The sequence below is a fragment of the Monodelphis domestica genome, chromosome 4 (assembly GCF_027887165.1).
Source record: "Monodelphis domestica isolate mMonDom1 chromosome 4, mMonDom1.pri, whole genome shotgun sequence".
In the NCBI taxonomy this organism is placed as follows: domain Eukaryota; kingdom Metazoa; phylum Chordata; class Mammalia; order Didelphimorphia; family Didelphidae; genus Monodelphis; species Monodelphis domestica.
In genome coordinates, this window is record NC_077230.1 from 394,513,247 (window position 1) to 394,528,525 (window position 15,279).

Sequence of the window (15,279 nt, forward strand, 5' to 3'; positions counted from 1 at the left end):
AAGTAGAAGGCAGGTGACAGACTGGAAGGGGTGGTAGCAAGGAGTTGAGGGAGGAGCATGGGACTATTTCATATCAAGATCATTTGATGGGCAGCTAGGTAGCTCAATGAATAGAGTGCTAGGCTTGAAAACAAGAAAACAAGGTTCAAATCTGGTTTCAGACACTTCCGAGCTGTGTGACCCTGGACAAGTCACTTAACCTCAATTGCCTTGTCCTTTCCACTCTTCTGCCTTGACACCAATATTTAGTATGGATTCTAAGACAAAAGGTAAAGGTTTAAAAATAAGATCATTAAAAAAACGGGTTATGTTTAGCCTGGAGAAAAAAGATTGGAAAGGGAAGGCAAATGGTTTGGCTATCTTCAGATGAGATGCACCCAAAATGAAATAACTTGCAATCAGACAATCAACATTCATTTAAATAAGCATCTACTATGTTGCCAGGAACTCTGCTAAAAACTGAGGGTACAAAAGATGGTGAAGTGGTACAGTTACTAGAGAGCCAAGCTAGATTCAAGAGGTCATGGGTTCAGATCTAGTTTCAGATACTTCCTAGATATGTGACCCTGGGCAAGTCACTTAACCTGTTTGCCTAAACCTGCCCTTCTTTCTTAAGAGTTGTTACTAGGGGAGAAGGTAGGGGTTAAAAAAAAAAGGGTAAAAGACAGTTCTTGCCCTGAAGGATCTCACAGTGGATGAATGAGATGACCAGCGAAATCCCTTCCAACTCCAATTTTCTGCAATTGTGTAATCTTGGATTTTTCTACTCTGTGTCAATGAAATATAAGCTCCTCAAGGGCGAGGACTGTTTCTCATTTTAGAAGGCACTTAATCAGTATTTATTAAAATGAGCCATACTTTATCTTTGTATCCCCAGCAGCTAGCACAGAGGCGTCCATGTAGCAGACATTTAATAAAAGTTTCCTGTATTAAACTGAGTACCACCCCTGAAATGGCTTTGAGGAATCTGTAAAATAATGAAGAATGGGGGCACCTAGGTGGCTCAGTGGATAGAAATCGAGGCAGAGAGACAGGAGTTCAAACCTGGCCTTAGACACTCCCTAGCTGGGTGACCCTGGGCAAGTCACTTCACCCCTATTGCCTAGCCCCTTACTGCTCTTCTGCTTTGGAACTAATAAACAGTATTGATTCTAAGACAGAAGGTAAGAGTTAAAAAAAAAGAAAAGACAAATAATGAAGAATGAAAAGCTAGATGCCTAAAAATTGATGTGGAAGAGAAATTTGACTAATTCTATGTCTCTAAAGGGAACAGAAAAGGGGCCATTGGGTAGATTATTTCTAGGGAGCAGTTTGGGGCACAATCTAAGAAAGAAGACTAATGGCTAGAGCTGCCCAGCAATGGTGGTGAGCTCCTCATTCCTGGAAGTATGGAAACAGACTCACTGCCCATCTGCAAAGTATCTCCCACATCAGACCACAAACTCCCTGAAGGAAAGGGATGTATCTTGTCTAGTCTTTCTACCTCCTCTAGCACTTAGCACTGTGTTCTACATACAGAGGAAGCTTAATGCTTGCTGAATGAATATGCAACCCAAAATTCAGGTCTAGGTCATTTGCTAAAGATTCTTTACATGTCTACTTAGTCTCCAGATCTCTCCTAGCTGGAAGATAAAAATGTCTCCCCTCTACAAAGTTCTCTCACCAATAGTAACTAATGATTCTTTCCACCAAGTGAAAAGACTTGTTATTTTTTAAAAACCTTTGCCTTCTGTCTTAGAATCAATACTAAAGATCAGTTCTAAGGCTAAGGGCTTGCTAACGGCTAGGAAATGGCGATTAAGTGACTTGCTCAGGGTCACACAGCAAAAAAGTGTCAGAGGCCAGATCTTAAAGCCAGGAAGAAAGGTTTCTCCCCTCTACAAAGTTCTCTTGCCAATTCTACCCAGAGATTAATTATTCTTTCTACCAAATGAAGATTACTATTATTATTATCATTATTAAAAAACCTTACTATCTTAGAATTGATACTAAATATTGATTCCAAGGCAGAAGAGCAATAAGGGAGATACAATTGGGGTTAAGTGACTTGACCAGGGTTACACAGCTAGGAAGAGTCTGAGGGCAAATTTGAACCCAGGACTTCCTATCTCTAGGTCCAACTCTTAATCCACTAAGTCACCAAGCTGCCCTAATGAGGAGATCTTTATCAAATGCTCTGGGCTTGAATGAGGGGGCAGCTGGGTGGCTCAGTGGATCCCTAGAGAGCCCCCCCCCCCCCCCCCCCCCCCCCCCCCCCCCCCCCCCCCCCCCCCCCCCCCCCCCCCCCCCCCCCCCCCCCCCCCCCCCCCCCCCCCCCCCCCCCCCCCCCCCCCCCCCCCCCCCCCCCCCCCCCCCCCCCCCCCCCCCCCGCCCCCCCCCCCCCCCCCCCCCCCCCCCCCCCCCCCCCCCCCCCCCCCCCCCCCCCCCCCCCCCCCCCCCCCCCCCCCCCCCCCCCCCCCCCCCCCCCCCCCCCCCCCCCCCCCCCCCCCCCCCCCCCCCCCCCCCCCCCCCCCCCCCCCCCCCCCCCCCCCCCCCCCCCCCCCCCCCCCCCCCCCCCCCCCCCCCCCCCCCCCCCCCCCCCCCCCCCCCCCCCCCCCCCCCCCCCCCCCCCCCCCCCCCCCCCCCCCCCCCCCCCCCCCCCCCCCCCCCCCCCCCCCCCCCCCCCCCCCCCCCCCCCCCCCCCCCCCCCCCCCCCCCCCCCCCCCCCCCCCCCCCCCCCCCCCCCCCCCCCCCCCCCCCCCCCCCCCCCCCCCCCCCCCCCCCCCCCCCCCCCCCCCCCCCCCCCCCCCCCCCCCCCCCCCCCCCCCCCCCCCCCCCCCCCCCCCCCCCCCCCGGCCCCCCCCCCCCCCCCCCCCCCCCCCCCCCCCCGGCCCCCCCCCCCCCCCCCCCCCCCCCCCCCCCCCCTCCCCCCCCCCCCCCCCCCCCCCCCCCCCCCCCCCTCCCCCCCCCCCCCCCCCCCCCCCCCGGCCCTCCCCCCCCCCCCCCCCCCCCCCCCCCCCCCCCCCCCCCCCCCCCCCCCCCCCCCCCCCCCCCCCCCCCCCCCCCCCCCCCCCCCCCCCCCCCCCCCCCCCCCCCCCCCCCCCCCCCCCCCCCCCCCCCCCCCCCCCCCCCCCCCCCCCCCCCCCCCACCCCCCCCCCCCCCCCCCCCCCCCCCCCCCCCCCCCCCCCCCCCCCCCCCCCCCCCCCCCCCCCCCCCCCCCCCCCCCCCCCCCCCCCCCCCCCCCCCCCCCCCCCCCCCCCCCCCCCCCCCCCCCCCCCCCCCCCCCCCCCCCCCCCCCCCCCCCCCCCCCCCCCCCCCCCCCCCCCCCCCCCCCCCCCCCCCCCCCCCCCCCCCCCCCCCCCCCCCCCCCCCCCCCCCCCCCCCCCCCCCCCCCCCCCCCCCCCCCCCCCCCCCCCCCCCCCCCCCCCCCCCCCCCCCCCCCCCCCCCCCCCCCCCCCCCCCCCCCCCCCCCCCCCCCCCCCCCCCCCCCCCCCCCCCCCCCCCCCCCCCCCCCCCCCCCCACCCCCCCCCCCCCCCCCCCCCCCCCCCCCCCCCCCCCCCCCCCCCCCCCCCCCCCCCCCCCCCCCCCCCCCCCCCCCCCCCCCCCCCCCCCCCCCCCCCCCCCCCCCCCCCCCCCCCCCCCCCCCCCCCCCCCCCCCCCCCCCCCCCCCCCCCCCCCCCCACCCCCCCCCCCCCCCCCTCAGACACTTCCTAGCTGGGTGACCTCGGGCAAGTCACTTGACCCCCATTGCCTAGCCCTTACCGCTCTTCTGCCTTGGAGCCAGTACACAGTATTGACTCCAAGGTGGAAGGTGAGGGTTTAAAACAAACAAAAAAACCAAAAAACCCCAAACAAATAAATGAATGAATATCATAGATGACATTCCTGAAGACAATACTGGCAGGATTGGTTGACGTCTGAAGATCCTTCTAATTCTAATATTTTGAATATTTTTAATACCCTTGATCTTCCCTTCATGGCAGCTCTCCTGTCGTTTTTTCTTGAATGGTGTCACCAGAAGGAGAGGATCTAATAGACCTAGGGTACAATGCAAAACCTTTAAAAAAAAACAAAAAACAAAACCAAAACCCCTTACCTTCTGTCTTAGAATAAATACTGTGTGTTGGTTCCAAGGCAGAAGAGTGGTAAGGGCTAGGCAATGGGGGTTAAGTGACTTGCCCAGGGTCACACAGTTAGGAAGTGTCTGAGGCCAGATTTGAACCAAGGACCAATACAAGAATTTCTAAAGGAATTTCTGTCAATGTCAATCATCTATATCACAAATAAAAAATGCCCCATAATGCTCTTTCTGTTCTTGTTTGCTTTCTGACCAGCATGTTCCTTTTTCAGTCTGTTCCTTTCCTCACTTGTTCCTTCATCAGTTCCTGGTTGGGGCAGATTCCAGGGCCATTTCAATCTTTGTTCCTTTTGTCCCTCCTACATCTCTCTCCATCCTGATCAGTGGGGAAGCCTACAACATTAAGATCTCTGTGGTATTATGAAAATTAAGAGGTAAATGTAGCAGTGTTTTTGGTCTGGTATTCTTAAACTCCTTTGAGTCTCCAGTGCTTCTCAAAATAGGGACTGAACCCCAAAGTCAGAATCAGTGCATAGATCAAGGTCCTTTTGTGAATCAGAGAAAGAATATGTTCCTTAGTTTATCGTGAACCAGATCAAGAGAGGACATGTCTATCTATTTCAACATGCCTTTCCCATAAGCCCTGCTGACATCCACATGATCGTGGCTCCCTCTGGTGAATAATTCAACTGAAAGTCTACCTGAAAACTCTGTAATTTGGGCTATTTTCCTGGCTGCTGAATTTCTTATCTTTATCTTTTGTTTCATAATAACTGTCAAATGGGAGATGGAAATTGCTTGTGTTCAAGAGTTATCTTTAAGGGGAAATGCTAGCTGCAGAGTGTCTCCAAACAAAATGCTTACACACTAGTGAAAATGTGTTGGAAGACTGGGGAATGGCTGAACAAATTGTGGTATCTGTTGGTGATGGAATAGTATTGGGCTCAAAGGAATAATGAACTGGAGGGATTCCATGTGAACTGGAATGACCTCGAGGAAGTGATGCAGAGTGAAAGGAACATTGTACACAGAGACTGATACACTGTGGCACAATTGAATGTAATGAACTTCTCCATTATTTGCAATGCAGTGATCCTGAACAACTTGGAGGGATTTATGAGAAAGAACACTAGCCACACCCAAAGGAAAAACTATGGGAGTACAAACACAGAAGAAAAACAACTGCTTGAATACATGGGTTGAGGGGATATGGTTGGGGATGTAGACTGTGAATGAACATCCTCGTGCAAACACCAACAACATGGAAATAGGTTCTGATCAAGGACACATGTAATACTCAGTGAAATTGTGCTTCAGTTATGGGAAGGGTGGAGGAGGGGAGGGAGGGAGATAATATGATTCTTGTAACCAAGGAAAAATGTTCTAAATTGACTGAATAAATTAATTTAAATTTTAAAAAAAAGAAAATGTGTTGGAAGGACATTTTAATTAAAATGCAGATTGTAGGTGGTTTTCCTTCCACACCATAATAACCAGGAAAGAAAAGGGGAAGAAAAGGGTTTACTTTTATTATTGAACATGGAATGTCATGGCTGCAAAGGACCTTAGAATAGAAAACATCACAACTGGGAAGAGGCCCTAGGCACAGGGAATGCCAGGCCTGGGAGGAACCTTAGAAAACAGAATGTCAGTTAGAAAGGGCTCTTAGAACTGAGAATGCTACAGCTGGAAGGGTAAAACTGACAATGCTAGAGTTGGGAGAAAACTTAGAACAGAATGTCAGAGCTGGGAGAGACCTTAGAACAGAAAATGTCAGAGATGGAAGAACCCTTTGAATGGAGAATGTCAGAACTAGAACAACCCTTAGAACCCAGAATGTCAGAGCTGGGAGAGACCTTAGAACACACAATGTCAGAATTGGGAGGGATCTTAGAACCCAGAATGAAAAACAAAAACAAAAACAACAAACAAACAAATAAACAAAAGAACCCGGAATGTCAGAGCTGGGAAGAACCCTTAGAACATAGAATGTCAGATCTGGGAGATATCTTAGAACAGAGAATGTCAGAGCTGGGAAAGACATTAGAACAGAGAATGTCAGAGCTGGGAGAGACCTTAGAACCTAGAATGTTAGATCTGGGAGATACCTTAGAACAAAGAATATCAGGCTAGGAGAGACATTAGAATAGAGAATGTCAGAGCTGGGAGAGTCTTTAGAGCACAGAATGTCAGAGCTGGGAGAGAGCTTAGAACCCAGAATGTCAGAGTTGGGAGAGAGAGATCTTAGAACACAGCATGTTAGAGCTGGGAGAGATCTTAGAACCTACAATGTCAGAGCTGGGAGGGACCTTAGAACTCAAAATGAAAAAACAAAAACAAACAAACAAACAAAAGAACTCAATGTCAAAGCTGGGAGAACTCTTGGGACACAGAATGTCAAAGCTGGGAGAGATCTTAGAACGCAGAATGTCAGAACTGGGAGAAGACTTAGAACAGAGAATGTCAGAGCTAGGAGAAGACTTAGAACAGAGAATGTCAGATCTGGGAGAGACCTTAGAACAGAGAATGTCAGAGCTGGGAGGGACCTTAGAACAGAGAATGTCAGAGCTGGGAGAGGCCTTAGAACAGAGAATGTCAGAGCTGGGAGAGACCTTAGAACAGGAAATATCAGAAAGGGAACTTAGAACAGAGAATGTCAGAGCTGGGAGAGAGCTTAGAACAGAGAATGTCAGAGCTGGGAGAGACCTCAGAACAGAGAATGTCAGAGCTGGGAAAGACCTTAGAACACAGAATGTCAGAGCTGGGAGAGACCTTAGAACAGGGAATATCAGAGCTGGGAGGGAACTTAGAACAGAGAATGTCAGAGCTGGGAGAGTCCTTAGAACAGAGAATGTCAAAGCTGGGAGAGATCTTAGGACACAGAATGTCAAAGCTGGGAGAGATCTTAGAACCCAAAATGTCAGCATTAGGAAAGGCTCTTAGAACAGGGAATGTGAGACCTGGGAAGCACATTAGAAGAGAGTTAAGTAGCTTATCAGAGTGCCAGGACAGGGATATAGCCTCCAACATTGTCAAAATTGACTGAGAACATGGATTGTTAGGGTTTGGAGGGAATTCAGTCTAGAATGTCAAAGCTGATGGGGCTTGTGGAACGAGATCAGGATTAGGTTTCAATTAGAAGATGCAAAGTTGAAATATAAATTTGGGGCACTGAAAGGTGGTGTCCACATATCCCTGTTCACTCAGCCAGTGCCTATGTCAGAGGGAGGCCAAGAAACCGATCAGGCCTCTCTGGATCCAAGACCTGATCCCCAATCTATCCGTCACTATGACCTCCCTCTCCCAAATAAAGGGGGGATCCCAAAAGCCTTAGTGCAATTATAACCTTCGATGACTGCATGCTCCTCCACTAAGACTTTGGGGTGGCCCTCTATAAATTAACTAGCAAAAGTGACTGTGAATGTCTTTATACAAAATATAAAAAGCCTGTCAGATACCTTGTTTAATAGATCTGCTAACTGGATCTGAAGAAACAGCCAGCATCCTTCTCCCTCCAGCACTAAATGGCCTCTTTTCCGGAGGCGGACGAGGTTGCGTGCCTTCCATCAGTTCTTGGGACCAGCTTCGTTGAGCACTCATTGGCCGAGTATGGAGAAAAGGGAACTGTGTAGAGTGATGGCCTGGGGTTAGGTCCAATACCTTGGGCCCCGGTGAATAGTGGGTCTGTGGGAAGGATGAGAGAGAAGGTTATTACAGATACCAGAGAAATGTCCTGTGGTCTCTTCATATCTGTCATATATCAGAATACTATGAGGCAACTATGTGACTCAGTGGACAAAGTGGTGGATCTGGAGACAAGAAGACCTGAGTTCAAATCAAGCCTCATACACTTATGTGCTGGCCCTAGGCAAGTCACAACCTCTGCTGCCTATTTCCTCCTCTGTAAAATGGGGATAATGATAGCACCGACTTCCCAGTGTTGTTGTAAGGCTCAAATGAGATAATAATTGTCATGTATTTAGCACACTCCCTGGCACATTGTAAGTACTATGGAAATGTTAGCCATTCTTGTTGTTGTTATTATTAAATGGCATTCTTGTCAGGTAGTTAATCCCCTAGAAAAAGCTAGTGGTGGCCCATCTCAGTGGGCTGAACTAAGGATGTGGCCAGAGCTACAATTTCCCCTTATTTTTGGTTTATTTCAGATCTTCTTTCCCTGGGGTCACTTCTTGAAGGATCGATGCGCTTTGATGTTGGGAGCCAAATTCCAATGTTAGCTATTTGTCTTGCTTCAGGTAAGACACTTTCTCTGTTCTGGAAATGGGGGGAATTAGGGGACACTGCTAATATGGGGCCACCAAAGGATGATGGACTCCCACAGGCCCCAGTTGGCTTTATCTTTGCTACCATTGTTCCCTAGTTACAGCACCTGTAGTGTGTAAATTCATAATCTAAGAAGCAATGGAAAGTGGATGGGAGTGGGAGTGGGGGTGGGAGAGCACAGCTGAGTGGCTCAGGGGATAGAGTCCCAGGCCTAGAGTCAAGAGGACGTGGGTTCAAAACTGGCCTCAGACACTTCCTAGCTGTGTGACCCTGGGCAAGTCACTTAACCCCAACTGTCTAGCTCTTACTGGTCTGCTTTGGAACCAATACTTAGTATCATTTCTAAAACAGAAGGTAAAGGTTTAAAAAAATAGAAGAAAAAGAAATGAAATGAAAAAAGAAAGTGGTTGGAATTTGGCATCGTTGAACACTTACTATGTACATGGCCACTGGGCTAAGTGCTGAGATTCTCTGTCCTCTCAAGCAGTCTGTACCTACTGACACCTTAGCAATATCAAGTATGTATATAAGTACATATAAGAAAGGAGATATAAATATAACAAAGGAGATATAAAATAATCATCAAGGAGAAGTCAGCCAACACAAAGGGAAAGAGATAGGAGGGTCAGCCAATATAGATGGATTATAGAGCGTGCAGAGGATATGAAAAAAAGATTAGAAAGCCAGTCGACAAACATACTTTTAATTTTTAGATTTTATTTTTTTCCAGTTACATGTAAAATAATATTTAAGGAGGGAGAGAATCTGGAACTCAAAAACTTTTTAAAGTTAAAATTATTTTTCCATGTAATTGGGGGTTACTAAAATATTATTTTAAAAATAATTTTTAACATTCACTTTTCAAAGTTTTGAGTTCTAAATTCTCTCTCTCTGATGGCAGAAAGTGAAGAAGAATGAAGAAGCCTCTTGATGAGGGTGAAAAGAGGAGAGTGCAAAAGCTGGCTAAAAACTTATCAAAAACCACCCAGATCATGGCAACTGGTAGCATCGCTTTCTGGCACATAGAGAGAGAAGAAGTGGAAACAGAGTCAGATTTTATATTTGTGAGTTCAAAGATCAATGTAGGCAGCAACTGCAGCCATGAAATCAAAACCAAAAACAAACACACAAACAAAAAAGGCTAGTTCTTTGAAGGAAAGCCATGGCGGATCTGGTCAGTATGCTAAAAAGCAGAGAGATCCCCCTTGCTAACAAAGGTCCTATAGCCAAAGCTGTGGTTTTTTCCACCAATGATATATGGCTGTGAGGGTTGGACCACCAGAAAAGCTTGAGTGCTGCTGAACTGACCCTTTCAAATTGTGATGCTGGAGATGTTTGAGAATCCCTTGGACAGCAAGGAAAGCAAATCAGTCAATATGTAAAGAAATTAATTCAGATTATTCATTGGAAGGTTAAATACTGAAGCTGGAAACTTAAATACTTTGGCTACATAATGAGAAGAGATGATTCATTGGAATGGACCCTGATGTTGGGAAAGTTTGAAGGCAAAAGGAAAAGGGGATGTCAGAGGATGAGATGGATAGAGAGTGTCATGGAAACACTCAATAAGCATGAACTTGGAGAGACTTCAGAAGATGGGGAGGATAGAAGGGTCTGGTGTGCTATAGTCCATGAGGTCACGAATAAGACATGACTGAAGAATTCAACAACTCCCTCTCTTCCTTCCTCTTTGAGAAGGCAATCAATTTGACATAGATTATACATTGCAGTCATGCAAAACATACTTTCATATTAGGCATTTTTCAAAAGAAAACAGACCAACCCCCCCTGAGAAAAATAAAGTTTAAAAACAAACAAACAAACCAACCAACCATATTTCAATCTGCATTCAAACTCCATTGATTCTTTTTTTGGAGGTGGATAGCATTTTTTCATTATAAGACCTTTGGATCATCTTTGATCATTGTATTGCTAGGAATAGCTAAGCCATGCGCAGGTGATCACCACATAATACTGTTATTACTATTTACAATATTCTCCTGGTTCTGCTCACTTCACATTGCATCTGTTCATCTAAGTCTTTCCAGGTTTTGCTGAAACCATCCTGCTCGTCATTTCTTATAGCACAATAGCATTTCATCATAATCAGATATCACAACTTATTCAGCCATCCCCCTAACTGATAGGCATCCCTTTAATTTCCAGTTCTTTGCCACCACAAAAAGAGCTGCTATGAATGTTTTTGTATGGATAGGTCCTTTTAAAAATCTCATTGGGATATAGTAGTGGCATTACTGGGTCAAAGAATATGCTTATCAACAAATATTTTAAAGCACTTCTTATGCACCAGGAACTGTGCTGAGTTAGGAATACAAAAAGAGCCCCTGTCTTCAAGGAGTTTACATTCTAATGGGGAGACAACACATAAATAATTAGTGTGAAGATAGGATTAACTCTCCCCTTGCCTATTTTTAGCTAATTAAATCAAGAACTTAAGTACCCTACTTGACACTAAGAGAGTTCACAAGTCACTTGCTAGAGTGAGTGACAACTGCAGAGGCCACTGCCCCACCCCTGGGCAGTGCTAGGTAAAATGAAAGGCTGTAATTGGTTCCTGTAAAGTGGGGAAGGGACAGGAAGTGATGTGGGAAAAGGACTATAAAAAGTCCTGAATTTCCTGCCCAAGGATCTTCTTCTTTGAACTTCTTTGAACTTCTTTGCCTTTGGAGTTCTGTCTTTGATTCTCACTGCATTGGTGAGCCAGACTGGAGGAGGAGACTTTCCCCCAGGATCCTGTGTTGGCTTTGGTGGGGAGTAACTGGCTTTCCTTTCCTGGCTTTTGGAGAAATTGGTTCCAGAGATTCCTGCCTTGGCTTTGGAGGAGGCTGCATTGGTGGAACCTTGGCTGAAGACAATGCCAAGACTTTTGGATGAGGATTACCAGGAAAATCCACATGGAGACAGAGTCTTGGGGAAGTCCTGCTGGGGCTGAGCCTGACTTCTCAGGAGAAGGGCTGGTAGGCTTATTAGAATCTGTGTCTTTATCTACATTTTTCTACTTTCAGTCTTTCAACTTCTTTGTAAATAAAGTTGCTAAAACTCATTTTGACTTAAGCTATAATATTTTTGAATTGGCAATCACAATATTACTTTAGAACTTTCATATTAGCATAAAAACCTAAATTTTAAATTCTGATGGGTTCATATAAGCTAAATACAAAGTAGATAGAAGGGTATTTGAGAGGGGAAAGCATTAGGAGCTGGGGAAGGGAAGGACAGAGCAAAGCTGACAACAGGGAAAGGCAAGAGAAGGGACCAGATTGCATGAGCTTAATATGACATATATGAGTTTGTTCTTGATCCTATAGGAGATAGGGAGCCAATGATATTTCTTGAGTCAGGGAGTAACATGGCCAAATCTACACTTTAGGAAAGTCACTTTGGCAGCTGTGCAGAGAATATATCAGTGTGTATGTATGTGTGTGTGTGTCCCTGAGTCAGGGAGACCTATTAGGAGTCTAATTGCAACCAATTATAAGAGTCTAAGAGATATGTGATAAGGACCTTTATAAGCTGAGAAAAAGGGACATATGTTAAAGACACAGAGATAGAGAAGAAAACATCTGGCAACTGATTGGATATATGGAATGGATGAGATTGAGGACTGAAGGACACTACTGATGGTGTAAAAGTAGGTGGTCGAAGGATGGTGGTATCCTCTGTATCAAGGAAAGATAAAGACTGAAAAATGTGTTTTCCCTTCCTAAAATCCTAGTATAACACCCTCAAAACAAGAGGGAAGTTTGGAAGATTGGAGAGCAAATGAGATGTGTTTTGGACATGTCTTTTTAAAAAAAAACCCTTACATTGTGTCTTGAAATCAATACTGTATATTGGTTCCAAGGCAGAATAGTGGTAAGGGCTAGACAATGGGGGTCAAGTGACTTGTCCAGGGTCACACAGCTGGGAAGTGTTTGAGGCCAGATTTGAACCTAGGACCTTCCATCTCTAGGCCTGGCTCTCACTCCACTGAGCTACTCAGTTGCCCCTAAGTTTTAGACATATTGATTTTGAGATGTCTACTGGATGTACAAATGGAAATGAACAATCATGAACAGAGATATGAGACTGGCATTCAGGAGAGATTAGGACTGGAAAAAACAGATTTGGGAATCATCTGTAAAGAGATGAAAATGGAACTCACAAAAACCCATGAGATCATCAAGAAAGGTAGTATATAAAGGAAAAAGAAAGTAGGGTCAAGGGTAGAGCCTTGGGAATACTAAACATTAGTGGCCATGACTTGGATAAAGATGCAGCAAAGGAGATGGAGAAGGAACCATCAGGGAAGTAAGAGGAGAAACAGGATGGCACAGGTGGCACAAAAACTCAGGAAAAAAGAGAACATTTAGGAGAAAAGGATGCTCAACAGTGTGAAAAGTATAGAAAGATCTAGAAGGGGGAGAATTGAGTAGAGACCACTCAATCTGGCCATTCAAAGATTGTGAGTCATTTTGGAAAGAATCATTGGATGATGAGGTTGGAAGCCAGAATCCAACAGGTTTAGAAAAGTGTAAAAGGAAAGAAAGTCAGAGGTGCCACCTCAAGCCACAAAAGAGAAGCTAGATATAGGGCAGCAGCTAGCAGAGATGATCAGAGCAAGTGAAAATCAGCAGATCCACATCTGAACCCAGGTTGTGGGGATTAAAAGTTGAGCGTGACTTTTGTCGGGTTATTTCTCCATGCCCACACCACACCCTCAGATGTAAAATGGTGGTGAGAGTTAGCAAGACCTTTGTGCAAGTCCTGCTTCTGACTCAGCTGTGTGACCACAGTCAAGTCACTTAGCCTCACTAAGCCTCTAAGTTACAGAAGAGTGCCTGAGCTGTGCCTGTGAAGATGCATTTCCATACTAGGACGTTCTCACATCGGTAAAATCACAGGTCGTGACTAAAAAAGCAAGTTATTAACAAAGCTTGCTAGGCAGACTTGTTATAAGAAAAGCATTCTACTGATTCTACCAAAGGGGGAGTGTTTATTATATAGTACAAGAAGAATTTTTCACACGCTAAAATCTCTATAATTCTCCCAACTATCCATTTGCTATATGGCAGCTAGGTGGTGCCATACTGCATAGAGCACCAGGTACTGAGGCAGGAAGACTCGTCATCCTGAGATGCAATCCAACCTCAGATACTTCCCAGCTGGGTGATCTTGGGAAATCATTGAACTCTATTTGCCTCAGTTTCCTCATCTGTAAAATGAACTGGAGAAGGAAGTGGCAAAACCACTCTAGTATCTTTGCCAAGAAAACCTCAAATGGGGCAAAAGTTACTTCACCCTGTTTGCCTCAGTTTCCTCATCTGTAAAATGAACTGGAGAAGGAAGTGGCAAAACCACTCTAGTATCTTTGCCAAGAAAACCTCAAATGGGGCAAAAGTTACTTCACCCTGTTTGCCTCAGTTTCCTCACCTATAAAATGAACGGGAGAAGGAAGTGGCAAAACCACTCTAGTATCTTTGCCAAGAAAACCTCAAATGGGGCAAAAGTTACTTCACCCTGTTTGCCTCAGTTTCCTCATCTGTAAAATGAATGGGAGAAGGACATGGCAAAAGCACTCCAGCATCTTTGCCAAGAAAACTTCAAATGGGGTCAGGAGTACTCAGACATGATTGAAAACCCTCTGCTATAAGCTTTGTACAGCCACCCAGTGAGACTGGGCTGCTGAGAAGTGGTTTTCCTTGTGTGACCCTTTTCTTGAAATTAGTGTGGAATTTTCTTGAAATCAAACCCCTCCATGCTAATCAACACCAGCCACAGTGCTGAGCATACTTAATGATTGTAGCCAATTTCAGCCTCTCTCAAACAGGGACTGAAACACGATAGTGCACTTGGACTGTAATGGCTTAGGTTGTCTTTCTCAATTTGAAAGAGAGACTGGGGAGGGGCAGCCTGGGTTTTGTCTCATAGCCCTAAAATTTAAAGGTTGTTAAAAACAATTGAACACAACAAGCTATTTCAGCAGCCTATGACAGAATAATAAATGTTCTCTCCTCCGCTTGCTCTTGCTCAGTTGAATTTGTACTTATTACTTCATGTGTTATTTTCAATATAGGCAGTGTGGCACTGTGGACTGAGAGCAGGAGTGGGCTGGAGCTAGCTCCACTTGGCTCTGGAAAGCTGATGGTTAAATTTTCAGGGTAAGCATTTACATTTCAGAAATCAGCAAACTCTACAAATCAGGGCTTGATTTATTTATTGTTTTGTAGATCTCTAGACTTAAGAAAATCATAGGGAAAATGTCAGTAATGTAGATAGAACTTGAAAGTGTGTTAAGTGTACATTTTTCTCCCGGAGAACTAGTTAAACATTTGCCAGCACACCCCTAAATAGAAAATCAGGCTTGGAGGTGGGAAGTCACAAGTTCAAGTTGTGCCTCTGACATAAACTGAATGTATGACTTTAGGCAAGTCATTTACATCTCAGTAACCCAAGCAACCCAATAGTGATTTGCATTAAGAGATGGGCTCTTCTCTGGGAAAGTTTTTTTTTTTTTTAAATAGTATTTTCGGGGGCAGCTGGGTAGCTCAGTGGATTGAAAGCCAGTCCTAGAGATGGGAGGTCCTAGGTTCAAATTTGACCTCAGACACTTCCCAGTTGTGTGACCCTGGGCAAGTCACTTGACCCCCATTGCCTAGCCCTTACCACTCTTCTGCCTTGGAGTCAATACACAGTATTGACTCCATGATGGAAGGTAAGGGTTTAAAAAAAATATAGTATTTTCAAAACATGATCTAATAATAGCATTCCCACAGCACTTTAAGGAGTTTTCAAAGGGCTTTATAAATATTGTCTCATTTGAACCTCACAACAATCCTGGGAGGTCAGTACTATTATTATCCCCATTTTACAATTCAGGAAACTGAGTCAGACAGAGGATAACTTACTTCCTCAGAGTCATACAGCAAAGGAAGT

At 46.8% G+C, this 15,279-nt stretch overlaps 1 protein-coding gene across 4 annotated transcripts in view; it reads right to left on the bottom strand.

Annotated features, from left to right (window-relative positions):
- Window positions 1–3,725: 3,725 nt before the first annotated feature.
- The window catches only part of LOC130453592 (forkhead-associated domain-containing protein 1-like), a 63,580-nt gene continuing 52,026 nt past the window's right edge, over window positions 3,726–15,279 (bottom strand). For 3 of the 4 annotated variants that reach the window (XM_056825267.1, XM_056825268.1, XM_056825265.1), the window contains 2 exons: window positions 7,518–7,743; window positions 3,726–4,019 (listed from right to left, as the gene is read on the bottom strand). In XM_056825267.1, coding sequence (XP_056681245.1) covers window positions 3,733–4,019; window positions 7,518–7,743 — 513 coding nt within the window. In that variant the 3' untranslated portion in view covers window positions 3,726–3,732. Of the gene's footprint in view, window positions 7,744–15,279 lie in introns of all 4 variants that reach the window. The other variant, XM_056825269.1, reaches the window with a different exon arrangement.